Raw genomic sequence first — 26,452 nt, 5'->3', positions numbered from 1 at the left:
TTACCAAACATATGGTTAAAAAAAAAATTGGCCTACAATGTTAAAAAATTTTGATTTTTACATTTTTTTTGAGAATTTAATATAAAACAAATGTGAAAAAATATTGTTATTTTTGCAAAATTTACGCTCTTTTTTTGTTTATAGCGCATGATCAAAAAAAAAAATCGCACAGGTGATCAAATACCACCAAAAGAAAGCTCTGTTTGTGGGAAAAAAAGGACGCCAAATTCGTTTAGGTACAGCGTTGCACGACCGCGCAATTGTCCGTTAAATTCACGCAGTGCCGAATCGCAAAATAGGCCCTCGTCAGGAAGGGGGTAAAATCTTCCGGGGCTTAAGTGGTTAAGGGGTAGGTTCCTTTTTGAAGATGTCTGGGGCCTATATAGACCCCCCTGCTGCCTCCCCTGTCTGTGTGCTGCCAATGAAAACTGGGAACATAGAGTCTCCAATCTCCTTCCTGGCTTTGCACTGATACTGATAAAAAATAAAAAATTCAGCGCAACTGTATAAAATAATAATAGAAAGCTGCTATGCACTAAAGGATCAATAACCAAAAGTCCCAATAACAAATATATAACAAAAAGTGCAGCGCTATCAAATATGGATTATGAAGATGATATCGAGGAGAACAGTCCACAGGTGCAAATTATGGTGAAGCATGCACAAGATATAAACATTCAGTGCTCTTCAATGTGCTGGTAATCCTCCACCCAGTCTCAATAGCCTCTCACCTCACACTAAAGCCCCGTACACACGTACCGATCGTCGGCCAAACGATCGGCCGTCTTTTGTCCAGGGCTGTCCTGTCCGCTGAAAAGTGCAAAAGACTACACGCGAATTTTGTCGGCCAACAACAGCCGACTGCAGAAGTGATGTCATGTGATGGTTAACTTTCCGTGTCTTTTTTCTTCTCTGAGCATGCCCAGTCTTGCAAATCTGCTGATTGTCGGCCGAAATCTGTACTGACTGACGCACAATCGGCCGTTCTGTTGTCGGCCTACAAAAATTTTAATGCCTGCACGACAGATTCTGTTCGGCCGAAAATGCGCTGTCGGCTGTCGGAAGAATCATACTACATACTACAGCCTACAATCAGCCGATCGGTCGGCGGCCGAATATTTGCGGCCGACAATCGGTACGTGTGTACGGGGCTTTAGCCCCTGTGTCACCGGACGGGCTAGTAAGACATAAAGTTTCTCCAAGGATATCACCAATATAGATCACATCAGTATTCCTCTTTATCAGAAAATAAGGCTCACAGGTAACAGATCACAGGTCCATAAAGCGGGTCACAGGTCCATAGGAAAAAAAAAGGTCTGGACATAGTGCATTACCGCAATAAATTACTTTATTGAACATAGCATAAAATCATAAAATGACCTTGTAAAGCACTATACAAGTGCATGTAATGAGCAGATCGTATTACACACAGCGGTCTCGACCGCAATCGCTCTGCCTACTGTTCTTAGTTATTTTTGACACTTTTTTTTTTTTTGGTGAATAGGTAGGGGTACAATGTACCCCATACTCATTCACATGGGAGGGGCGGAAGACCAAATTTTTAAAGGGGGACTCCAAATTCCAATAAGACCCCTGGCCACAGACCCCCACAACCACAGCCCAGCCCCACAACCCTTGGCCCCAAAGCACTCCCCATGTTGACAGCATGTGGCCTGGTATGGTGCAGGAGGTGGGGGGCTCACTCACCCCCCCCCCCTCCTTTCTGGCCTGTCGGGCTGCAAGCTCAGGTAAGGGTCTGGTATGTATTTGGGGGGGGGATCTGTTTTTTTTCTTTATTTTTTTTAGCCTGGTGCCAGCCATTGCAACCGCAAATCAATTTACATGCCTTTTTCTTTAAAAGGGTCATTTTTGCTGCAGCATGTTCTTTACATGGTACAGATGCGCCACTTTACAGGCAGACTAAGGGGACCTCCCTAGGCACTATGTTTATTTTTTATTGTTTCACTAAACATTGTTTCATTAAAATCACTGCTCCTTTAAAATGTTTAAAAAAATATATTTGCATTGATACATGTCCCCCAGGGCAGTACCCAGACCCCCATACCCTTTTTATGGCCAACTACTTGTATATAAGCCTTCAAAATGGGGACTTTTGATTTCTCATTCTCGACTCCTATAGACTTCAATGGGGTTCGCGGTTCGGGGCAGAGCCCATCTCTAGTAACCAATTTCCCTATGCAGCATTCTAAACACCAGATAACAACGATGAGACAGGGAACAGATAGGGGGATACCAGTCTGACAGGATGTGAAGCAGTGTTGCCAACTCCACAAAGTGAAATTTACTGACACCCAAACTTTACAAACAGCACCAATTGTTTCCTGGCAAAAATCATGAAATGTATTGATAGAGTCACATTTTTTTCTGCAGCTTCAAAAAAGTACATACTGTGAGGGAAAAAAGTATTTGATCCCCTGCTGATTTTTTATGTTTGCCCACTGACAAAGAAATGGTCGGTCTATAATTTTAATGCTAGGATTTTTTTTTTAACAGTGAGAGACAAAATAACAACAAAAATATCCAGAAAATTGCCAAGCAGCTTGGTGACAGGGTTACAGCAGTTGGTGCGATTATTCGCAAATGGAAGAAACACAAAATAACTATCAATTTCCCTCAGCCAGGGGCTCCATGCAAGATCTCACCTTGTGGATTTTCAATGATAATGAGGATTCAGCCCAGAACTACATGGAAGAATCTTGTCAATGGTCAGTCAACGGGCTCTATGCTGAAGTAGCACGATTTCAAAGCTGTATTGGCGTGAAACAGGGCTAATTTGCCAGGTTCATATCCAGTGGCGGCCTGTGCATAGGGGGCGCCAGGGCGCCGCCCCCCCTAAAAAAAGGAAAGAAAAAAAGATTACAAAAAGAAAAAGATTAAAAAAGGTCATAGCGCTAGGACACCCCCACTTTTGTGATATCCTGGCTGTGATTGGTCCAGTCTCCAGCCTGGACCAATCATCATCCAGGACATCCGATTGCTGACCCCGCTGACGTCGCAATGGGGGCGGTGTGGGGAGGAGATGCTGTGTACAGTGCTGGGATAGAAAAGCTCAGCCAAGTGCCCTGCCAGGGGTGATCCCTGTCATTTTTACTGCCAGCAGTGATCCCTGTCCTCTGCCTCTCAGGCAGTGACCCCTGTCCTACTAATGGTTAGCCCTGGCCTTCCTCTCCAGGGGTGATCTTTGTCCTCTGACTCTCCAGTGGTGATCTTTGTCCTCTGACTCTCCAGGGATCATCACTGTCCTCTGACTCTCCCGCAGTGACCCCTGTCCTGCTAATGGTGATCCCTGGCTTGCTTCTCCAGGGGTGATCCCTGCCTCTGACTCTCCGGCAGTGACCCCTGTACTGCTAATGGTGATCCCTGGCTTGTTTCTCCAGGGGTGATCCCTGTCCTCCGATTCTTCAAGGGTGATCCCTGTCCTGCTAATGGTGATTCCTGGCCTGCTAATGGTGATCCCTGGCTTGCTTCTCCAGGGGTGATCCCTGTCCTCTGACTCTTCAGGGGTGATCCCTGTCCTGCTAATGGTGATCCCAGGCTTGCTTCTCCAGGGGTGATCCATGTCCTCTGCTTCTCCCGCAGTGACCCCTGTTCTGCTAATGGTGATCCCGGTCCTCTGCTTCTACAGAAGTGATCCTTGTTATCTCTCTCTCCAGGGGTGAGCTCTCTCCTCTGACTCTCCAGGGATGATTTCTGTCCTGTGACCCTCCAGTGGTGATCCCTATCCTCTGACTCTCCAGGGGTGATCCCTGTCCTCTGACTCTCCAGGGGTGATCCCTGTCCTCTGACTCTCCAGAGGTGATCCCTGTCCTCTGACTCTCCAGGGGTGATCCCTGTCCTCTGACTCTCCAGGGGTGAACTCTCTCCTCTGACTCTCCAGGGGTGATCCATGTCCTCTGACTCTCCAGGGGTGATCCCTGTCCTCTGACTCTCCAGGGGTGATCCCTGTCCTCTGACTCTTCAGGGGTGAACTCTCTCCTCTGACTCTCCAGGGGTGATCCCTGTCCTCTGGCTCTCCAGGGATGATCCCTGTCCTCTGGCTCTCCATGGATGATCCCTGTCCTCTGGCTCTCCAGGGATGATCCCTGTCCTCTGGCTCTCCAAGGGGTGAACTCTCTCCTCTGACTCTCCAGGGGTCATTCCTATCCTCTGACTCTCCAGGGGTGATCCCTGTCCTCTGACTCTCCAGGGGTGATCCCTGTCCTCTGACTCTCCAGGGGTGATCCCTGGCCTCTGACTCTCCAGGGATGATCCCTGTCCTCTGACTCTCCAAGGGGTGAACTCTCTTCTATGACTCTCCAGGGATGATCCCTGTCCTCTGGCTCTCCAGGGATGATCCCTGTCCTCTGGCTCTCCAAGGGGTGAACTCTCTCCTCTGACTCTCCAGGGGTGATCCGTGTCCTCTGACTCTCCAGGGGTGATCCGTGTCCTCTGACTCTCCAGGTGTGATCCGTGTCCTCTGACTCTCCAGGGGTGATCCCGGTCCTCTGACTCTCCAGGGGTGATCCCTGTCCTCTGACTCTCCAGGGGTGATCCCTGTCCTCTGACTCTCCAGGGGTGATCCCTGTCCTCTGACTCTCCAGGGGTGATCCCTGGCCTCTGACTCTCCAGGGGTGATCCCTGTCCTCTGACTCTCCAGGGATGATCCCTGTCCTCTGACTCTCCAGGGATGATCCCTGCCCTCTGACTCTCCAAGGGGTGAACTCTCTCCTATGACTCTCCAGGGGTGATCCCTATCCTCTGACTCTCCAGTGGTGATCCCTGTCCTCTGACTCTCCAGTGGTGATCCCTGTCCTCTGACTCTCCAGTGGCGATCCCTGTCCTCTGACTCTCCAGTGGTGATCACTGTCCTCTGACTCTCCAGGGGTGATCCCTGTCCTCTGACTCTCCAGGGGTGATCCCTGTCCTCTGACTCTCCAGGGGTGATCCCTGTCCTCTGACTCTCCAGGGGTGATCCCTGTCCTCTGACCCTCCAGGGGTGATCCCTGTCCTCTGACCCTCCAGGGGTGATCCCTGTCCTCTGACTCTCCAGGGGTGATCCCTGTCCCCTGCTGGCCATCCATCCTTTGCCTTGCTGACTCCCTGTACATTACCATAAATACCAATAGCCTCTGTACAGTGCCCTACAAACTGGTGATCCTATCCTCTGCCCCCCTTACATTTTTTCCTGCACCCCACATCAGACAGGCAGTGGCGTAGCGTGAGGGGGGGGGGCGGCCGCACCGGGCGCAACATCTGGGGGGGGCGCATCCGCAGTGTCACTCTGTCTGACTCTGACATACACAGTTCACACACTGTCTGCGGCTACCTCCATCTTTAGGCTGGGAGATGTCCAGCGCAGCCACCCTATGGCTGAAAATGGCGGGTCGGGGCAGTGCTGGACTGTGCCTCACCTGTTCATTGGTGTAGGGTGGGGTGGCGTTGCAAGCCAAGCCCCGCCTATGCCGCCTCTCTTCACTGCTCAGTCAGTTTAGCAGCGAGTGAGTCAGCAGCCTGGCGCTGTCACAGAGTGGGTTTTTTTCTAATCACCTAATTAGAGCCAGAGGCTCTAATAGGCTTCAAAAAGGGTGGACCTGGGGCGCAGAGCAGTGCGCCCCGAGCCCACCCATTGTGTGACAATAGCAAATGAAAATTCGCTATTGTCACACAGATCCTTCTCCTGGCCAATCAGGAAGCGGGTCCAAGACCTGCTTCCTGATTGGCCGAAAGGCGATCGCATGCCATTGGCCGAGGAGGAGGCGGGAGGACTTGGAGACACGGGGAACTGAGGAAAAGCCGCCGCTGCAGGTAAGTCTCTCTGCATTGAAGGGGGCATGCTGGACTGTCTGCATTGAAAGGGGGCACGATGATCTCTCTGCATTGAAGGGGGGCACGCTGGTAATTCTGCATTGAAAGGGGGCACGCTGGTCTCTCTGCATTGAAAGGGGGCACGCTGGTCATTCTGCATTGAAAAAGGGCACGCTGGTCATTCTGCATTGAAAGGGGGCACGCTGGTCTTTCTGCATTGAAAGGGGGCACGCTGGTCATTCTGCATTGAAAGGTGGCACACTGGTCTCTCTGCATTGAAAGGGGGCACACTGGTCATTCTGCATTGAAAGGGGGCACACTGGTCTCTCTGCATTGAAAGGGGGCACGCTGGTCTCTCTGCATTGAAAGGGGGCACGCTGGTCGCTCTACATTGAAAGGGGGCACGCTGGTCGCTCTGCATTGAAAGGGGGCACGCTGATCATTCTGCATTGATAGGGGGCACGCTGGTCACTCTGCATTGAAAGGGGGCATGCTGGTCTCTCTGCATTGAAAGGGGGCACGCTGGTCTCTCTGCATTGAAAGGGGGCACGCTGGTCTCTCTGCATTGAAAGGGGGCACGCTGGTCGCTCTGCATTGAAAGGGGGCACGCTGATCATTCTGCATTGATAGGGGGCACGCTGGTCGCTCTACATTAAAAGGGGGCACGCTGGTCGCTCTGCATTGAAAGGGGGCACGCCGGTCTCTCTGCATTGAAAGGGGGCACGCTGGTCTCTCTGCATTGAAAGGGGGCACGCTGATCATTCTGCATTGAAAGGGGGCACGCTGGTCACTCTGCATTGAAAGGGGGCACGCTGGTCACTCTGCATTGAAAGGGGGCATGCTGGTCTCTCTGCATTGAATGGGGGCACGCTGGTCACTCTGCATTGAAAGGGGGGACGCTGGTCATTCTGCATTGAAATGGGGCACGCTGGTCACTCTGCATTGAAAGGGGGCACGCTGATCATTCTGCATTGAAAGGGGGCACGCTGGTCACTCTGCATTGAAAGGGGGCACGCTGGTCACTCTGCATTGAAAGGGGGCACGCTGGTCATTCAAACTTGTATTTAGATGCATTTTACTTTAATTACATCAGTATTTTCATAACAAACAATACGTGTGCTTAGGGGGGGGGGTAAGGGTTTCTTTAACTAATCTAGTGGAAGAGACTCAAGTGCTAAAATGCCGCGGGTTAGGGGGCACAAATTACTTGCCTTGCCCCGGGTGCTGACAACCCACGCTACGCCACTGCAGACAGGCTAGATCCGGCCCTGCCCAACATCCTCTTGTATTAACCTATACTAGCAAGTCCTAGCATTCTGCAGCATGCTATATATCCCCCATAAAATAGATATGACAAGGAAATCCAGCGCACATAACACTAGGAATGAACAGTCTAAGCCTATGACATATCCACACTGCCGTGCTCACAGCATAAGCATGCAGCCAATGTGGAGGGCACCTGAACTACACAATGTTGCAGCATGACATCACCTCTCTAATCCCCCCAGACTAGACCGCAGTGTCTGGCGAAAGGAATGCGGACAGCGGCACTCCCGCTCGCCAATCACAGCCCACAATACGTAGAGCTGGGAAGGAAGAGGCGGGGCTTCGTTCCCAGAGTCTTCCGAGTTGGTCAGAAAGGCGGGTGACGTCAGCACTAAGGCATGCAGAATTATAGGGAGTCCGGAAATCCAGAGCGAATACCGGGTGCCTGAAGGGTGTCGTGTATAACTATCACCGAGTCCAGGAGTCTCAGCACCCACCCGGGCACCATGAGCGGATTCCGGCAGCAGAATGTGGAGGACTTCTATGAGATGGGAGAGGAGCTTGGAAGGTGAAATGACTACAAGTGTTTTTATATATCAGCCCATTCCTCCTAGACACAATCCTTTCCTTATCTATGTAATGGCTGCTGTTGTGTTCATGGGTTCAATAGCAAGTTACCATTGTGAGACAACTTGATCCTGTGAGATGTATGAGGCTCAGTGTATACTTTAGTGTTGGGTAGGGTTAGAACCTCTGCCAGGGCCTGTTCTTCATGTGTTGTCAGCCTATTCACAATGAATGGATTGCCTAGCACAGTCCTGAAAATGTGTGTGCTTTAGAACTAAGTGTCGGTTCACACTTCAGCGATGTTGCATGTGATTCGCACCGCTCTGCAAATCACATGCGATGTCTGTGCATTGCAAACTCAGCCATACAGATTGCATGCCTGAATTCGCATCGCATTCAGACCAAAGTCACACAGGACCCTTTTTTTGGTCCGCACCAGAATCGGATCTCTTGGGTGATCACACTTATGCAATCCGATTCATGTCCGAACTGACAGTTCTCACTGCGATATGTGAACTAATCTAGGGGTGTCCATAACTTTGTATTGAAACCCCCAGCGATTCGCATATGGCAGTGTGAGCTGCCTGCGTGTCGGGTGCAATGCGGGAACCCGCAGTGGATTTGCAGGGATCCTGCATCGCATATGTGTGAACCAGCACTAAATGGCTGAATTCACATTGCATTCAGACCAAGCCACACAGGACCCTTTTTTTGGATCCACACCAGAATCATGCCGCATGGGTGTTCACACCTATGTGATCCGATTCATGTCCAAACTGACAATTCGCACTGCGATGTGCAAACTGATCTGGGGGGTGTCGTTTAGGGCTGCAACGACGCGTCGACGTAGTCGACTACGAAAAATCGTCGACGTGCGGGAAAGGCGTCGACGCGTCAACACGTGACGTCACACGCCCCCCTGGCCGGACTCGCCTACCGGGATACAAAGATACGGTTGGCCCACAGCGCTGCTTTAAGCATTTCTGGCCAGGTGAAATACCCCCCCCCCCCCCCGGGCTCCGTCCACACCGATGTCGGAGACAAGAGGATCATTAATACCTGAGGAGCTGTTCAGGGTGAGCGCTGACCGTCTCTGTACTCTGCCACAGCTTCTGCCGCAACACCTTCGCCATCCTCCCCGATCACCCAGGTACTCAGAGATGTCACATGTGCGGCGCTACACCGGATGTGTCCCTTCCGGCCAGAAACTCAAACCCCCACAATTGAGTTCCGCATAGCAATGGTTGCTTCCACTTTCTGGTATTCACATTTTCCATTCCCTGCTATAAAATGGTCAGCCTCATTTGTTTTAAAAACCAAGTGAAAAAAAAGTTTAAAATTTTTTTTCAGGTTTGCTTTTGTTCGTATTAATAAAGTTGTGGTTGAAGTTTGAAACCGAGATGGCGGCTTGTACTGTACTGTGGCGGCTTGTAATGGTCTGTACTAGGTGGGAGGGCTTACTGAGGGGTCTGTACTGGGAGGGGGGGCTTACTGAGGGGTCTGTACTGGGAGGGGGGGCTTACTGAGTGGTCTGTACTGGGAGGGGGGGCTTACTAAGTGGTCTGTACTGGGAGGGGGGGCTTACTAAGTGGTCTGTACTGGGAGGGGGGTCTGTACTGGGAGGGGGGGCTTACTGAGGGGTCTGTACTAGGTGGGGGGGCTTACTGAGGGGTCTGTACTAGGTGGGGGGGCTTACTAAGGGGTCTGTACTAGGTGGGGGGGCTTACTAAGTGGTCTGTACTAGGTGGGGGGGCTTACTAAGTGGTCTGTACTAGGTGGGGGGGCTTACTAAGTGGTCTGTACTAGGTGGGGGGGGCTTACTAAGTGGTCTGTACTAGGTGGGGGGGCTTACTAAGTGGTCTGTACTAGGTGGGGGGGCTTACTAAGTGGTCTGTACTAGGTGGGGGGGCTTACTAAGTGGTCTGTACTAGGTGGGGGGGCTTACTAAGTGGTCTGTACTAGGTGGGGGGGCTTACTGAGGGGTCTGTACTAGGTGGGAGGGCTTACTGAGGGGTCTGTACTGGGAGGGGGGCTTACTAAGTGGTCTGTACTAGGTGGGAGGGCTTACTGTGGGGTCTGTACTGGGAGGAGGGCTTACTAAGTGGTCTGTACTGGGAGGCGGGGGCTTACTAAGTGGTCTGTACTAGGTGGGGGGCTTACTAAGTGGTCTGTACTAGGTGGGAGGGCTTACTGTGGGGTCTGTACTGAGAGGGGGGGCTTACTGAGGGGTCTGTATTAATTACAGGATTAATTAGCTAATCAAAAAAACACTCAATTAAGCAAAAAAAATAAAAATAATGGTTAGATTAGTTGACTAATCGTAAAAATAATCGATAGATTAGTCGACAGACAAATTAATCGTTAGTTGCAGCCCTAGTGTCGTTAACTTTGTGTTGACACCCCCCCAGCGATTCGCATATGGCAGTCTGAACTGGGAACCCTCAGTGGATTTGCAGGGTTCCTGCATCGCATATGTGTGAACCAGCACTAAAGGCCCCCCGTGTCTCCCTATGAGCAGGCAGGCTCTTTATTGTTGTGCAGTGTCTCTTCTTTAGTAAAAATCCACCTACCTGCCTGCTCTCAGTGTTCCACAGCATGTAAACTGAGCTGTGCATGCTCAGTTTAGCTTACAGTGCTGGTATTCTGTAGATTAGTGCAGATCATTGGATAATGCGCAGTACATAGCATCACTCCAGCTGATCTACTGATCAGCTGGCGTGACGTCAACCCCGTGCATGCGTAGATCATCAGAGGCATTATCCTATGCAGTAATCGATAGAATACCAGAGACAGTCCGATTTGTACTGGATGGGATTTAATTACCATTGTTTTTTTTTTTTTTTTTTTGCTAAACAAACAAAAAAAGACTGAACGTTTTGGGAAACTAAAAGGTTTTTCTTAGTTTCTGTTATAAAATTTTGCAAATAAGTAATTTTTCTTCACTGATCTGCACTGCAGAGGCTGCACTGATGATCAGTGCCCTGATTATCAGTCTAAAGTTAAACAATGTACTGTAAGACTTGCCGAATATTTGCACTCCATTCTTCACACAGAGATGTGTGAGGGAAAAGACTGCTGATAACAGGCAAGTCTGTTTACATGTAACTAGCTGTGATTGAACACAGCTTATCACATGGTAAAGGGCCCATGTGATTGGCCCTTTACCGCGATTTTGTGATCAGCTGTTTCCAAAGAATCCATCGGTCTCGGAGCGTGCTCCAGAGGGCCTGCGGGATGCCGTGCTTTAGCTGTCTTTCGGCTATAGCGCTGTCAAGAAGTGGTTAAAGCTGAACTCTGGGCAGAAATCCCAGCCACCTTTGTGTTATGAAAAGCCCACTGTTCCCCTTCTATCCTGTTAATTAAAAGGCTGACCCCCCTGGCTAGCAATTGCACATTCCCCACCCAGTGGGAAACCCAAGAGTCTCAGACTCCCAGTCTGGTCTGTCCATTATGCAGAACCGGTGGGCCAGGAGTCTGATCGCAATCTTACCCACGGTCCCCCCCACTATTCAAACTCCATATCCTGGGGCATGATGGGATTTGTAGTCTTCAAGGGTAAGTTCACCTTTAGGTGCATGTTGCACCCTTTTTAGGGTGGAACATGTAACCTGTTCCCACTCTTGCAGCATCTCCCCGATCCACTCCATCTAGTGACAGCATGTATGGCCGGCTTGCTTAACAGGGAGTGATGTCGCTGCTTCAGATTCACTTCTTCCTGGAGCCCAGGCATAAAGGAAGATTCTGTGCAAAGAGACGACATCACAGTTTTTTCAACATCCCATTAGCAGTTTTGCTTAACTACATGCGGCTATTTTACAGTTTTAATCCCCATGTCCGACCATCGTGTTTTCCTGTAGCCTAGCTTCTTCCGTGTATGTGTGACTTCAAGTATTTCTCCTGCTCTTAGGTGCTGTGGTTAAAGAGGAAGTAAGCCCTCCTCTGCAACTTTTACCTATAGGTAAGCCTATGATAAGGCTTACCTATAGGTACTGTAAATATCTCCTAAACATGTACCGTTTAGGAGATATTTACCTTAGATGCAGCCAGTGACATCACTGGCGCATGCGCTCTGAAGGAACGGCCGCTGGTGCCGTTCCTTCAGAGCCCCGTGCCCTGACCGTCAGCTCGCGCGGGAGTGACGTCACCGCGGCTCCAGCCAATCAGATGGCCGGATGCCGCGACCCCGGAAGACGGGTGACTGGACATGTCGCCCGTCATACAGCTAAGCAGACGGCACGGCTGGGGCTCGTTCTAAGGTAAGTATTTTCATAATGAGCTAGTATGCGATGCATACTAGCTCATTATGTGTTTCTCTTTCAGGTTGCAAAAAAAAAAAAAAAAAAAGTTTTATGGGTTTACAACCTCTTTAAGGGAAAAGGCTATGTTGAGGGCATCTAGGTTCTTGCTGCCCTCTCAGAACCATGGGCATTAACATATACTAGAACACAAGAGAAGGGTACACCTATCTAGTGCAATATCATAAAAACATTTATTAAAGGGTAAAAAAAGAGTATCATACATAAAGATGTTTGAGGGGCGGAACTGACCAGTGTGGGAGGTCCTGTCTGCTCTGCTGCACTATTAATATGTGTAGTAGGTAATTTGTAATTGTGGCTCTGATGAAGAGGGTTCTCCCTTGAAACGCGTCAGCCTTATCAGTACGGATGCTATCCAGCCCTTCTGCCCTTGTCCTGGAAGTCACCCCTGACTGTATTAGGATTTTATATGCGTATTTTACAACATGCATTGTTGAGTATGATACTTTTTTTTTTTTTTATAATATTGCACTAGGTCGGTGTGCCCTTCTCTTGTTTTCGTTGTTTGTGTGACTCTTCTTATTTAAAATGGGCCATGTAGTTGAAAAAAATTGACTGATCTGACATAATGTATTAAAAAAATAGTACTAATTAAAATCTGTATAGAAAAATTGTATCTCATAGGAACTTATGAGGCAAAAAATGAGAAAATTATTTTTCAGTTTTCTGTTCTTTACCTTTTTTAGGAGCCAAAATATTAAATGCATTTTTTTTTTTTTTTCTAGTGGCCAATTTGCTATTGTACGGAAGTGTCGGGAACGTGCAACAGGAATAGAATACGCAGCCAAGTTTATTAAGAAGCGTCGTTTGTCATCCAGCCGGCGAGGTGTGAGTCGAGAGGAGATTGAGAGAGAGGTTGACATCTTAAAAGAAATTCAGCATGCAAACATCATCACACTCCATGATGTGTTTGAGAATCGCACCGATGTGATCTTGATATTAGAATTGGTATCAGGAGGAGAACTCTTTGACTTCTTAGCACAAAAGGAAAGCTTAAGTGAGGAAGAAGCCACCATGTTTTTAAAACAAATCCTTGATGGGGTCCACTACTTGCATCACAAGAGCATTGCCCATTTTGACCTCAAGGTATTTATGTGCCAAATTTGCTATGTTATGTGTGTCAGTCACAATCAAGATTGATACACTAAGATGTTTAGTTTGTTAGAATGCCTGAAATGGTAAAGAATGTCCTTGCATTCATCTGCTTTTTTCACAGTGGGAACAAAAAAAACTTTTTTTTTTTTTCATTTTCCTAATGCATGTTACAGCACATGGTGGATGATTTGTAATGCGAGTTCCACCTTTACCTTTATTTGAAAACACTGCTAAGGGTCCAATCACACCACCTGCATAGGGTTGCTTGCTCGAGGCAGGCCCAACACAGTGACAAAGAGAAATCCATTGTTTCTGTTGGAAACAATGGATTTCTCTTTGTCACTGTGTTGGGCCTGCCTCGAGCAAGCAACCCAATGCAGGTGGTGTGATTGGACCCTTAGCAGTGTTTTCAAATCTGCCTATTCAGGCTACACATGAAGAAAGTAAGTTATAAAAACTAAAGCAACACCAAAAGATTGGGTGTTCAATATGATTTCCAGCTTTGCTCTCACTTTAAAGTGGGAGTATACCTAATAAAATAAAAAAAAAAAACCCCTGCAAGACAAAGGCATAATGAGCTAGTATGCATCGCATACTAGCTCATTATGAAAAACTTTCCTTAGAACAAAGCCCCAACAAGGACCCCCGGACACCGCTGTGGGAGCTGACATGATCCCTCGGCGTCTCTTCCGGGTTCGGCGGCTCCGGCGCTGTGATTGGCCGGAGCCGCGTTAACGTCACTCTCGTGCATGCGCGCGGGAGTCCTTTTTCGGCAAGTTCCCGGCAAGGAACGCTGAAGGTCCGCCGGACCTTCAGAGCGCATGCACTGCTTGCGTGAGCGGCTGCATGCAGTGCAAATATCTCCTAAACCGTGCAGGTTTAGGAGATATTAATTGTAACTACAGGTAAGCCTTATTATAAGCTTACCTGTAGGTAAAAGTCGCAAAAAAGCGGTATACTACCGCTTTAAATAGTTTGTTAGGGCCAAGCTGACCAAAGAAACTATTTCCTACGTTAACAGGTGTGCCCACTGGGCATGTTGTAAAAACTGTTTATAGCCTCAGTTACATACAGTATATAGCATTGTGTTCTAGCTGTGGGATGTGAACATCCCGTTCCTACACCCAGAACAAACTTGAAAGGACTGAGTGGTCCTCAGCCATTCATAGGCAGCTTTGTATTTGCATTCTTTGAATGTATATAAAGTTTCCTCTGTTTGGAGAGGTAGGCTGAGGACATCACGATTTCAGCCAATCGGAGGAATCATTAAGAGAATACAAAATTACCTATAAATGGCTGAGGCCCCACAGCTGCAACACAAGGCTGTATAATGTATGTAGCTTAGGCTATATAAAGTTTATACAGCACATCCAGCGGGCACACCTGTTATTGTAGGAAAAAGTTTGTTTTGGCCAGCTTGGCCCTAACAAACCATTAAAGTGACAGTAAAGATGAAGATTATTATTATTATTATTATTATTATTATTATTATTATTCAGGATTTATATAGTGCCAGCAGTTTACACAGCGCTTTACAATATAACAGGGAGACAATACAGCTACAATACAATAAAATACAAGAGGATTAAGAGGGCACTGCTCAGAAGAGCTTACAATCTAATGGAGATCAGCTTTAACTTTTATTCTCTAACCTGCACTACAAAATAAAATATGCAATCTAATTGCTATGCTTTGGATTTCACTTGATTGTCACTTGTCATCTAATGTCAGAAGACTGGGGATAGAATTTTTTTTGCTAGTGTGAGAAATCCCAGGTTGCCATTGGATCCAGAAGTCTAACAAGACGTCACTAGACTTTGAAAACGTTGTAGACTACATTCACACGGGTGATGGAGGGTGGATAGTTTGCTGCATCCAGGGTGCGTAGGTAGCTCTGTTCGCATGTAACCACTGAGATGAGTAGTTACATGTGAACAGTGGCGTCACCAGCCATTGATTTACAGATTTGAAATCTGAAAGCAGACAGTGACAGCTACTGCTGTTTCCAACACAGTGTGTATACAACTTTTAGAACCGCTGTACAAGATTCTACTGATTCTCGTCAGCAGTTGCCCCTGACCACCCGCATGCAGCTGTGTGAATGTAGCTTCATGATATCAGTGTAGGCAGTTTTTCACTGGTTTCACAAAACTACTTTTTGGTTTTGGATTGAAATAACTGGCTCCTGCATTCTACTTTTTTGTACACAAGGAGTAAAGGCATATTTATTTCCAACATTCTGCTGCACACCATATTGCTTACAGACTAAGCATTTCTGCCTTGCATTTTATGTCATGTCCATGCATGCTTTGTAACATTTATGTCAGTGTTGTTTGTTTTATGCACTTATGTTGGAGTTAGGATTGATCTCTATTGCTCTCTGTAAAATTAGGCATAATGGCCATTTAGTATGGTCTCTGTTGCAGTCAAAAGCAGCTTGTCTTTTCCCTAAGGATAGCCATACACCTTAAGATTTATCTTGTTCAACCCACTGGGCTGAATGAAAGAAATCAATAAATTCCCCCATCCATGCTAAACAGCGTAGATGGAGAAATCTCTCCTGCCAGGTATTGTATTCTGACTGCCAGGTTATAGAAGGTTGAGGCTTGAGGTTTTTTGTATTATTGATGGTCACCTATAAAGAATCAAAGCTGGTGATTTGGGATATTTGACATCTATGACATATAAAGGGATATTTGACATCAATTTGGTGTCTAATAAACCTCTTAAAACTGTTAAACTGTGTATGACATTTTTCTGCCGGGAATATGGGAATTTATATAGAAACATGAAGAGAGTGTTTGCAATACTGGGTACAACAGGGGCTATAAAGGTTTTGCAACCATGCAGTCATTAGATTTAAAGAATTTTGATGGCCAGCTTTATCACCCCCCCACCTTGCGTAACAGTTGGCATCAGTATAGTAAGGTAAGGGCGTCCTTGGGCTTTCTTTCAATCTGGATGTAGGGAATAAGGTGGAAGATGCATCTTAGGGTCTGTACACACGATCAGAAAAATCACACAAAAAAATCCCGCTTTCAAAGCAATCCTACGATAATCTGATCGTTAGTACACAGCTTTCCTCTGAAATTATCCTAAGGAATAAACCTGAAAAAAATGTTCTCTTAACCACTTTAGCCCCGGAGGATTTTCCTGCTAAACGACCAGGGGGTATTTTGCGATTCGGCACTGCGTGACTTTAACGGACAATTGCGCGGTCATGCGACGCTGTACCTAAACTAATTTGACGTCCTTTTTTTCCCACAAACAGAGCTTTCTTTTGGTGGTATTTGATCACCTGTGCGCTTTTTACTTTTTGCGCTATAAACAAAAAAAGAGCGTAAATTTTGCAAAAATAACAATATTTTTCACAATTTTTTTATATGAAATTCCCCCAAAAAAATGTAAAAATCAAAATTTAACATTTTCGGCCAATTTGTTTTATGCTACATATGTTTGGTAAAAAAAATCGCAAAAAGCGTATTTTTATTGGTTTGCGCAAAAGTTATCGCGTTTACGAACAAAGGGAAAGATTTTTGGCATTTTTGTTTTTTTTTTTTTTTTTTTTTTAACGCGTAATGGCGGCGATCTGCGTATTTTTTTTTTTTTTTTTGCGGTACTGAGACATTGGGGCGGACAGATCGGACCCTTGACTGACATTTTTGACACTTTTGGGGTTACCAGTGACATTTCTACAGTAATCAGTGCTATACATATGCACTGTTACTGTAAAAATACACTGGTAGTGAAGGGGTTAACTTTATTTGGGAGGGAGGGGCTGTGTGTGTCCCTAGGGGCGTGCTTTCTACTGTGATTGGCTGTGGCTTGAGCTGTAAGGACACTGATCAACGGATCTACATAGTAGATCCGTGTGATCAGTGTCTTTACACCGAGGAGAATGACAGGCAGCTTGTTTACACAAGCCGCCTGACTTTCTCCCGACCCCCCCCGTGACCGCGCGGGAGCACGCTCGCTCCCCAGAGCCTCACAGGCTAGCGACGTAGACCTACGTCACTCTGCCTGTGAGGGGCTGACTGCCGCAGTAAATATACTGTGAGCAGTCGGCAAGTGGTTAAGATACCAGATCGTACGATTTTTGTTTAATTAGTACAGTTTTCATCTGAAAATACAATACAAATACCCTACATCACTTCAGAATTTTTATTTTGTAGTATGAGAATTTTCAAACTTTAGTGACCGCTTCATTTTCGATATGAAGATTAGCATGCAAAAAAATGATCAATCTCATTGTGTGTACGAGGCTTAAGACTGTGTTCACACTGTTGTGGCCAGAAAGCCGTGTGACTTTGCCATGCGGCTTAGGACTTTGTTAACAAAAGTCAATCCAAGCCGTGATGAAGTCACCCCAAAGTAGTGCAGGAACCTATTTCTGAGTTGCTGCGACTTGAGTAGCACTAGTTAGAACAGTTGCATTGCAGTTAATGGGGTGTAACTTGTCATGTGACTTTGAACTCTCAAGCTGTGTGAACCGAGCCCTGGTCCTTTCCCCCTTGATATGAGCTGTGTGCACACAAATAAAAAGCCGCCTTGCAGTAAGTTCTGTCTTTGTGAGGCTCATTGTGTAAAATAAGAGTGCTCTGGTTATCTGGCTATGGTAAATCCTACCCCTATTAGTAAACTATGCTCTTTTGTAGTTTCTCCACTGCCTTATCACTAATTTAACCTACTAAGTTCTGGTGGCGAGCTGCATGTACGTTAAAGGGTGACAGGTAAAGCAAATGATGCTGCCCACTTCACTGTTGGTGCTGTTAGTCAAGTATTTGACAGCTTTCCAAATTGAATTAGTGGTGTTTTATATGTCATAACATCAACTGTCTGTCATACATAAGGAAATCTAACAGGCGACATTAATAAAAATAAAAAAAACTGCTCTTATACACTACAGCCTGAAAACATTATGTTGCTGGACCAGAAAAGCCCAAACCCACGAATTAAACTCATAGACTTTGGAATTGCACACAAAATCCAAGCCGGAAATGAATTCAAAAATATATTTGGAACACCAGAATTTGTTGGTAAGTGACACATAAAATTTTTATTCATTGCTACCTGTCAGTCACCATTTTCCCTTTTTTTTTTTTTTTTTTTTTTTTTTTTTTTTTTTTTTTTATTCTTTCAAGACTTTTATGGAACACTGGGGGAAAATTACTAACTGGAGCAGACAGAATTTAGAGCAGCTGTACATGGCAGCCAATCGGCTTCTAACTTCTGCTTGTTCAGGTTAAGCGGCTGTGCAGTCATCTGTTCCAAAATTTTAAATGGAAGTCCACCTTAACACTAAAATCCGTGCATCTACAGTTATCCACGATCTAAAACGAACTTATCTAGCCCTGGAAAGGAGTAATCAGTATACATTTTTTTTTTTTTTAATAGCCGATCCGACCCAATCCTTAGCTGTCAGCTGCGGCTTTGCTGTGGAGGTGGGTGCAGAGGACATATATCCGAAAACGGAAGCCCCATAGTAAGTCTTCCCATTCATTTCACAGCCATTGTCAGCTGTGTCCTCTGCAGAGCTTTCGCCGTTGGAGAATGGATTGGCTTCAAAAAAGGTTTGTATACTGATTTCTTCTTTACAGGGCTAGATAAGTTCGTGTTAGATCAAAGATGTCTATAGATGGAGGGATTTTAGTTTTTTAGGGTGGACTTGCACTTTAAGTTGGCATCTACAAAAACTGTAGCTGCTGACTTTTATTATTGGGATACTCGATACTCGCCTGCCCCAGGATCCAGCACTGTCCTCACCTTGCCGGTTTCTTCATTGGGTTTTGGTCACTGGTTCAGGCATACTAACTGTGGGCAGCCAGCTGTTACTGCTTGAAGCTTCACAGCTGGTTGCTCACTGCCCATGCACGAGCCGCACTGTGCTATTTGATTGGTCCCACAGCTTTCTGGGACCCGTGACATGTCCCAGAATGCTGCGGGGGAAGAGGGGGTGAACTTTCGCTCTGGTCCAGAACTGGGGAAGAGGGTACCTGTCAAAAGCAGGTACCCACTCCCACTCGAAAAACAAAAAGAAAAAATGATGTCCCAAATGTTGAGGAGAAAGAGAGCGAATCTTCTCCTTTTGGGTAAAGTTCCACTTTAGGCTTTGAAAAATGAAAGCTAAAAGCTAATTATTTATTCTGCTTGGCTTCTGCAGATTCTGGCTGCTCAAATCTAGTACATTCCCCAATTCCAAGAACAGACCTATTAGGCTTTTGTTAGGGCTGATACTACATTTGGTGGGATGTTGACAAAGTAGGAGCAAGTGACTTGGACCCACTGCTAAAATTTTATGTTGCATTTAAACCCAAATCCAGGCTAATCCCTTTTCTCCACAATATGTTCTCTGATCAAAAGATGGCAACAGAATATGTAAAATCAAAAATGTATTATCTTCTTCATGATAAAAAATATTAACACTGTATCGCCAAGCTAACAAAATAGGAATTTACACATTCTTTCAGGTCATAGATTCACTAGGTGATAAAGCCAGTGTCAGAATGGCAACACTGTAGTCTGCACCTTTTTTATATTTAAAAAAAAAAAAAAAAAAAGTAAAATTATTCATGACAGTTCTCTTGTGATCACCAGAAATTCAGTAAAAAGTCCTGTGGCTTGATCTAAAAGTGCAGGTCCACAAAAGTTTGTGTGTATCACAATTATTACTGTAAACGGACAGGGATACTGGGTCTTTTGGGGATGTTTCCTAGTGTACAATGGCCATCCTATCATTCTGCTCAACACGTTTGAATTAAAATATTTTTTTTTTTTTTTTATTGCTGTGAGTGGAATTTGTTCTAATACTACAATTTTCTCCTTCTCATAGCTCCTGAGATCGTAAATTATGAACCTCTTGGTCTAGAGGCAGATATGTGGTAAGAGTTGTTGGTGATTTTGTGTCTATTATCATATGTTAATAGATTATATTTTAAAGCAGCAGTCCAAATTATTCTTTGTTTTAAAGTGTCCTTAACCCAGACTATGAAAAACTCTCATTACATGCTATATAACATGGTGTCCATACTCACAAAGCCACTAAAGCGTTTGTTTTGTATAGAGTGAAATATACCTGGTTGATCTTTGGAGAAGCTTTGTTATCCCTTCAGAATGAGGAAAAAAAAAATATATATATATAATATAAATAAATATTTGACTGTATGCACAATTGAAAATTGTTATCCTATTGACCTAACATATGTCTTTGTTTCCACAGGAGCATTGGAGTTATTACTTACATCCTGTGAGTATTTGCTGACCATAGCGATACAAATCCTGAATATCTTTTTGCTAGCCCAACATATCTCGGGTTTATTAGTGCACGTACCCCTTAAAGCTGAACTTCAGGCAGATATAAAAGACACAAGTGAATGCAGTTTTGTGATCATATTATGTATATCTTTTTTTCTATCTTAATGCATTCTTGCATTAAGATAAAAAGACTTACGTGTGCAGCAGCCTCCCTAATACTTACCTGAGACCCAGCGATGTCAGCAAGTCCCTCGGCCGTCCGGCGCCATTGGCTCCCGCTGCTGTCGATCAAACTCAGTAAGCTAATCAGAAGTAAGAGGGGGACGGGCCGAGCCGAACAGCAGCTCTGTGTCTGAATAGGTAACACAGAGCTGCAGCCCGGCTCAAGTGCCCCCATAGCAAGCTGCTTGCTGTGGGGGCACTCAACAGAAGGGAGGGGCCAGGAGAGCCAAAGGGGGACCCAAGAAGAGGAGGATCCGGGCTGCTCTGCGCAAAACCACTACACACAGCAGGTAAGTATACCATGTTTGTTATTTTAATAGGAAAAAAAATACTTTACAATCACTTTTAAGGAGCAGGCCTATTTCTGACATTTTGTTTACAAGTTAAAATCTGTTCTTTTGCTAGAAAATTACTTAGAACCCCCAAACATTATATATATATATATATATATATATATATATATATATATATATATATATATATATATATATATATATATATATATATATATATATAAATAAATTTATTTTAGCAGAGAGACCCTAGTGATTAAAATGAAGATCATTGCAATTTTTTTTATCACGCTGTATTTGCGCAGCTGTCTTACAAACGCAATTTTTTTTTTTTTTTGAAAAAAATAATTTTTTCTTCAAATTAAAAAAAAAAAAGAAAAGAGTAAAGTTTGCCCAACTTTTTTCTATGTGAAAGATAATGTTACGCCAAGGAAAGTTACCCAGCATGTCCTGCTTCAAAATTGCGACAAACATTAGTACTTAAAAATCCCCATAGGCAACATTTTAAAAATGTCTTCAGATTACCAGTTTAGAGTTACAGAGGAGGTCTAGGGTTCATATATTGCTCTCGCTCTAATGATCGCGGCGATACCTCACATGTGGTTTGAACACCGTTTACATATGTGGGCGCCACTTGTGTATACGTTCGTTTCTGCGCACAAGCTAACGGGGACGAGGTGCTTTAATTTTTTTTTTTTTTCCCCCTATTTATTTTATCTTTGGCTTTTTTTTTTTTTTTTTTTTTTTTTTTTTAATTTTAGATCACTTTTATTTCTATTACAAGGAATGTAAACATCTTTTGTAATAGAAATAAGCATTAAAAGACCTCAGATCTCACATCTCTACACTAAAAAAGAAAAAGAGTCATTTTATTAATCTTGAAAAAAAAATGGGCTCTTTAAATCGGTTGCTAGAAAGCAATGTACGACGTCGCTCCGGTCCTCCAAGGCCATAGAGTTGAGTGAGGGCTGTCTTGCCCTCACTCGACTTCCTGCCTGAGGGGACAGCAGACGGGGGCACCTCTCCCACCGCCCATAAAGGTGATCCCGCAGTGAATCCGCCGCTGGGAGATTAATACCCTGACATGTCATGCTTCAAAATTGTGCACGCTCACGGAATGGCGACAAACATTGGTACTTAAAAATCTCTATAGGCCACCTTTTAAAAATGTCCACTGGTTACCAGTTTAGAGTTACAGAGGAGTTCTAGTATTAGAATTATTGCTCCCGCTCTAACGATCCTGGCAATACATATTGCATAGTTTACATATGTGGGAGCGACTTGCATATGCATTTGCTTCTGCGTGCAAGCTCAGAGTGGCGGGAAGCTTTAATTGTTCACTGTCCTTTTTTTTTTTTTTTTAAAAAAAAATGTTTTTGATCACTTTTATTCCTATTGCAAGGAATGTAAACATCCCTTGTAATAGAAATAAGCGTGACAGGTCCTCTTTAATGTTAGATCTGGGGTCAAAAAGTCCTCAAATCTCACATTTACGCCTAAAAGCAATAAAATAAGTAAATAAATGTTCAAATTACTCCTCTGCATTCAGTTGAAGCTGATATGCTCAGTCATAGCCAGAGAAGTGAGAGCTCCCCATCCTGACATCCGACATGGAGGTCCCAGGCACCTAGCTGCCCAAATCCCTTCTATCGCTTCTATGACAGCCAAGAGACAGGAGTGAAAATGCTAACTGATACCCAGCTGCTATAGCAGCTATATGCTTGTTTTCATGCTTGTGCTGCCAAAAGGGTTACAGGGCCATGCCAGAAAACATTTTGAAGATATGGAGTTAAAAGGTGCTGTCACTGAAGTCACTACACACTTTACTGTTGCCTTGCTTTCACCTGACGTCCTTTCTGGAATATATATTCAACCTGAGTGGGTGGGCCACATCATTAGTTTGCCTGGGAAAGTGTTTGCTCTGGCAAAAATCCATTCAGTGTGTTCTTCTGGCCCCCTCCTGTCTGCATAAGGTGTGTTGTTGTGTTTTTTATATATATATATATATATATATATATATATATATATATATATATATATATATATATATATATATATATATATATATATATATATATATATATATATATATATATATATGATTGTTAATTTTACAGTATGTCACAAGTGAGTACATTTTTGTAAACATTTTATTATATCGTTTCATGTGACCGCACTGAAGAAATGACACTTTGTTACAATGTAAAGTAGTGAGTGTACAGCTTGTATAACAGTGTACATTTGCTGTACCCTCAAAATAACTTCACACACAGCTATTAATGTCTAAACTGCTGGCAACAAAAATGAGTGCATCCCTAATTGGAAATGTTTAAATTGGGCCCAAAGTGTCAATATTTTGTGTGGCCGCCATTTATTTTCCAGCAAACTACCTTAACCCTTTTGGGGATGGAGTTCACTTCACAGGTTGCCACTGGAGTCCACTTCCACTCCTTCATGACGACATCACAAAGCTGGTGGAGGTTAGAGACCTTGCGCTCCTCCACCTTCCGTTTGAGGATACCCACAGATGCTCAATAGGGTTTAGGTCTGGACACATGCTTGGCTAGTCCATCACCTTTACCCTCAGCTTATTTAGCAAGGCAGTGGTCGTCTTGGAGGTGTGTTTGGGGTCGTTATCATGTTGGAATAGTGCCCTGCGGCCCAGTCTCTGAAGGGAGGGGATCATGATCTGCTTCACTATGTCACAGTACATGTTGGCATTCATGGTTCCCTCAATGAACTGTAGCTCCCCAGTGCCGGCAGCACTCATGCAGCCCCAGACCATGACACTACCACCACCATGCTTGACTGTAGGCAAGACACACTTGTCTTTGTACTCCTCACCTGGTTGCTGCCACACACACTTGACACCTTCTGAACCAAATACGTTTTTATCTTGGTCTCCTCAGACCACAGGACATGGTTCAGTAATCCATGTCCTTAGTCTGCTTGTCTTCTGCTAACTGTCTGCAGGCTTTTTTTGTGCACCATCTTTAGTCGAGGCTTCCTTCTGGGACGACAGCCATGTATACTACGACCCCCCCCCCCCCTTCAACCTCTGCAGCAATGCTGGCAGCACTCATACATCCATTTCCCAAAGACAACCTGTGGATATGACACTGAGCACATGTACTCAACCCTTTTGGTCGACCATGAGGCCTGTTCTGAGTGGAACCTGTCCTGTTAATCCGCTGTATTGACTTGGCCACTGTGCTGCAGCTCAGTTTCAGAGTCTTGGTAATCTTCTTATAGCCTAGGCCATCTTCATGTAGAGCAACAATTCTTTTTTTCAGATCCTCAGAGAGTTCTTTGCCATAAGGTGCCATAATGAAATTTCAGTGACCAGCATGAGAGTGTGAGAGCGATTAACACCAATTTTTACACACCTGTTGCCCATTCACACCTGAGACCTTGTAACACTAACGAGTCATGACATCGGGGAGGGAAAATGGCTAATTGGACCCAATTTGGACATTTTATACTTGGGGGTGTACTCACTTTTGTTGCCAGCGGTTTAGACATTAATGGCTTTGTGCTGAGTTATTTTGAGGATGCAACAGCAAACAGCAAATATACACTGTTATACAAGCTGTACACTCACTACTTTACATTGTAGCAAAGTGTCATTTCTTCAGTGTTGTCAGATGAAAAGTTATAATAAGATATTTAGAAAAAATGTGAGGGGTGTACTCACTTTTGTGAAATACTGTATATACAAAATGTTTTGATAGATAAATCCTAGAAATATGTGACTTTTAAGTAACAAATACCATGCAACCAAGTAATTGGTGGTGCATTTCTAACTAATAAATATTCGCAAATAAATAAGCTGGAGACTCTGGCTTAAAGGTGTCTTACATGAGTAAGCTACATATTCACAGCCACTAACAAAGGTACTAAAGCTAAGAAGGTTAGCATGACATGCAGACCTTTTAAGGAGAACTCTGCTTCTTTTCATAGGTCCCACATCAGGCTTCAGTCCCACAGCCCAGTAATATATTTGGTGATGTACTGATTACAGAACTGAAATCATAATATGACCAGATGTATGTGTAAATATCAGTTTGAGAAAAACCTTGTCTAAGGCTCGGTTCACACTTATGCGATGCGGGAAGGCCGCAAATTTGCAGCCTGTTCCCGCGTCGCAAACGCACCCCCGGCAGTTCACACTGCCATATGCGATACGCTGGGGGTGTCAATGTAATCTTAACGACACCCCCAGTTTGATCGCATATCGCAGTGCGATTTTGCAGTTCGCACAGGATCGGATTGCACAAGTGTGAACCGCTGTGCGATCCGATCCTGATGCGGATACAAAAAAGGGTCCTGTGCGTCTTTGCTGCGGGTGCGTTGCGAATTTAGCCATACAAAGTGTATGGCTAAACTCGCACCGCACAGCCGATCGCATGTAATGAAGGAGCAGTGCGCTACGACATTACATGCGATCGGCGCAGCCGCATCAGTGTGAACCGGCACTAATACTGATTTGAAATGAAAAACATAAATCGGAAAATTGTGTTTTTTCCTGTTCTTTCACCTGCATTAGCGCTTTCTTATGTTTTATAGTCTTTAACTTGTCTCCTTTTTATTTTAATGTTTAAATCTGAAATTTGATTTATTGAAGTGTTTTCTATTCCCTCTACCAGCCTGAGTGGAGCATCTCCCTTCTTAGGAGAGACAAAGCAGGAAACGTTGACCAATATCTCTGGTGTTAACTACGATTTTGATGAGGAATATTTTAGCAATACAAGCGAACTTGCAAAAGATTTTATCCGACGATTACTGGTCAAGGATCCCAAGTGAGTAGTTTAAAAAGAAAAATAAAAAATTATATATATATATATATATATATATATATATATATATATATAATATACTGTATATTATTGTAAAATGTGCAAACATACTCATCTGCTGACCTGGCAATGTTACCCAGAAAATATGGCCATTGTTAGTGCCAGGACAAGGTCCATTTTCGCCCAAGGTAAAGATGCCATACTGCCCCCACCCAAAAATGTATCAATAAATAAAATATGTGTAAACTCTAACAAGGTTCTTTTTTTTTTTTTTATTTATTTTTTGCTACCTTTTTTGGTTTAATTCATTTATTGATTTAGCACTTTGTAATATTTTTTGATAAGAGCAAAAACAAATACCGGTTATCGGGTCAGAAACGCAGAGCTTTCCTGTTTCTTGTGCAATCTTCCTGTGTTATCTCAAGCAGTCTAATTGATCCACTAATGGATTACAGAATCAATACTGCCTGTGTTGTAGTGATGAGGACAGTTCAGCAAAAAACATTCTTGAACTAAGGGACCATTCACCTATCCCCACTACGTTGGACTAACCAACGTCAGGGGTGACCAGTGAGGGTTCAGTCAGACAATGTGACAGGCATGGCTTACATCAGTCATCAGGATGGAACCAGAAGCCTCAGACACGTTCCAGCCTTTTCCACATTCCCGGAGTAGACAATAAGAAGGCAGAATTTCTCAGTCAGCACCTGGATGAGGAAAAATGGACTGTTCTGGGATATCTGTCACTGGGGGGGGAATCTGTTGACTTCCTGCTTCAAGATGGACAGGTTTGCGGCCCAGACCAGGGATACAAAAGCCTTTGCAGTGGATGTACGGCTGG

At 44.6% G+C, this 26,452-nt stretch overlaps 1 protein-coding gene across 1 annotated transcript in view; it reads left to right on the top strand.

Annotated features, from left to right (window-relative positions):
- The first annotated feature begins 7,424 nt into the window (after positions 1-7,424).
- Positions 7,425-26,452, top strand: part of DAPK3 (death associated protein kinase 3) — a 31,242-nt gene continuing 12,214 nt past the window's right edge. The window contains exons 1-6 of the mRNA XM_082254706.1: positions 7,425-7,639; positions 12,680-13,040; positions 17,956-18,085; positions 19,879-19,927; positions 20,266-20,292; positions 25,462-25,614. Coding sequence (XP_082110832.1) covers positions 7,578-7,639; positions 12,680-13,040; positions 17,956-18,085; positions 19,879-19,927; positions 20,266-20,292; positions 25,462-25,614 — 782 coding nt within the window. The 5' untranslated portion in view covers positions 7,425-7,577. The remainder of the gene's footprint in view (positions 7,640-12,679; positions 13,041-17,955; positions 18,086-19,878; positions 19,928-20,265; positions 20,293-25,461; positions 25,615-26,452) is intronic.

The sequence above is a fragment of the Pelophylax lessonae genome, assembly GCF_965119305.1.
Source record: "Pelophylax lessonae genome assembly, chromosome: 1".
In the NCBI taxonomy this organism is placed as follows: Eukaryota; Metazoa; Chordata; class Amphibia; order Anura; family Ranidae; genus Pelophylax; species Pelophylax lessonae.
The sequence above is the reverse complement of the archived record's forward strand: the minus strand, read 5'-3'. Positions and strand labels throughout refer to the sequence as shown.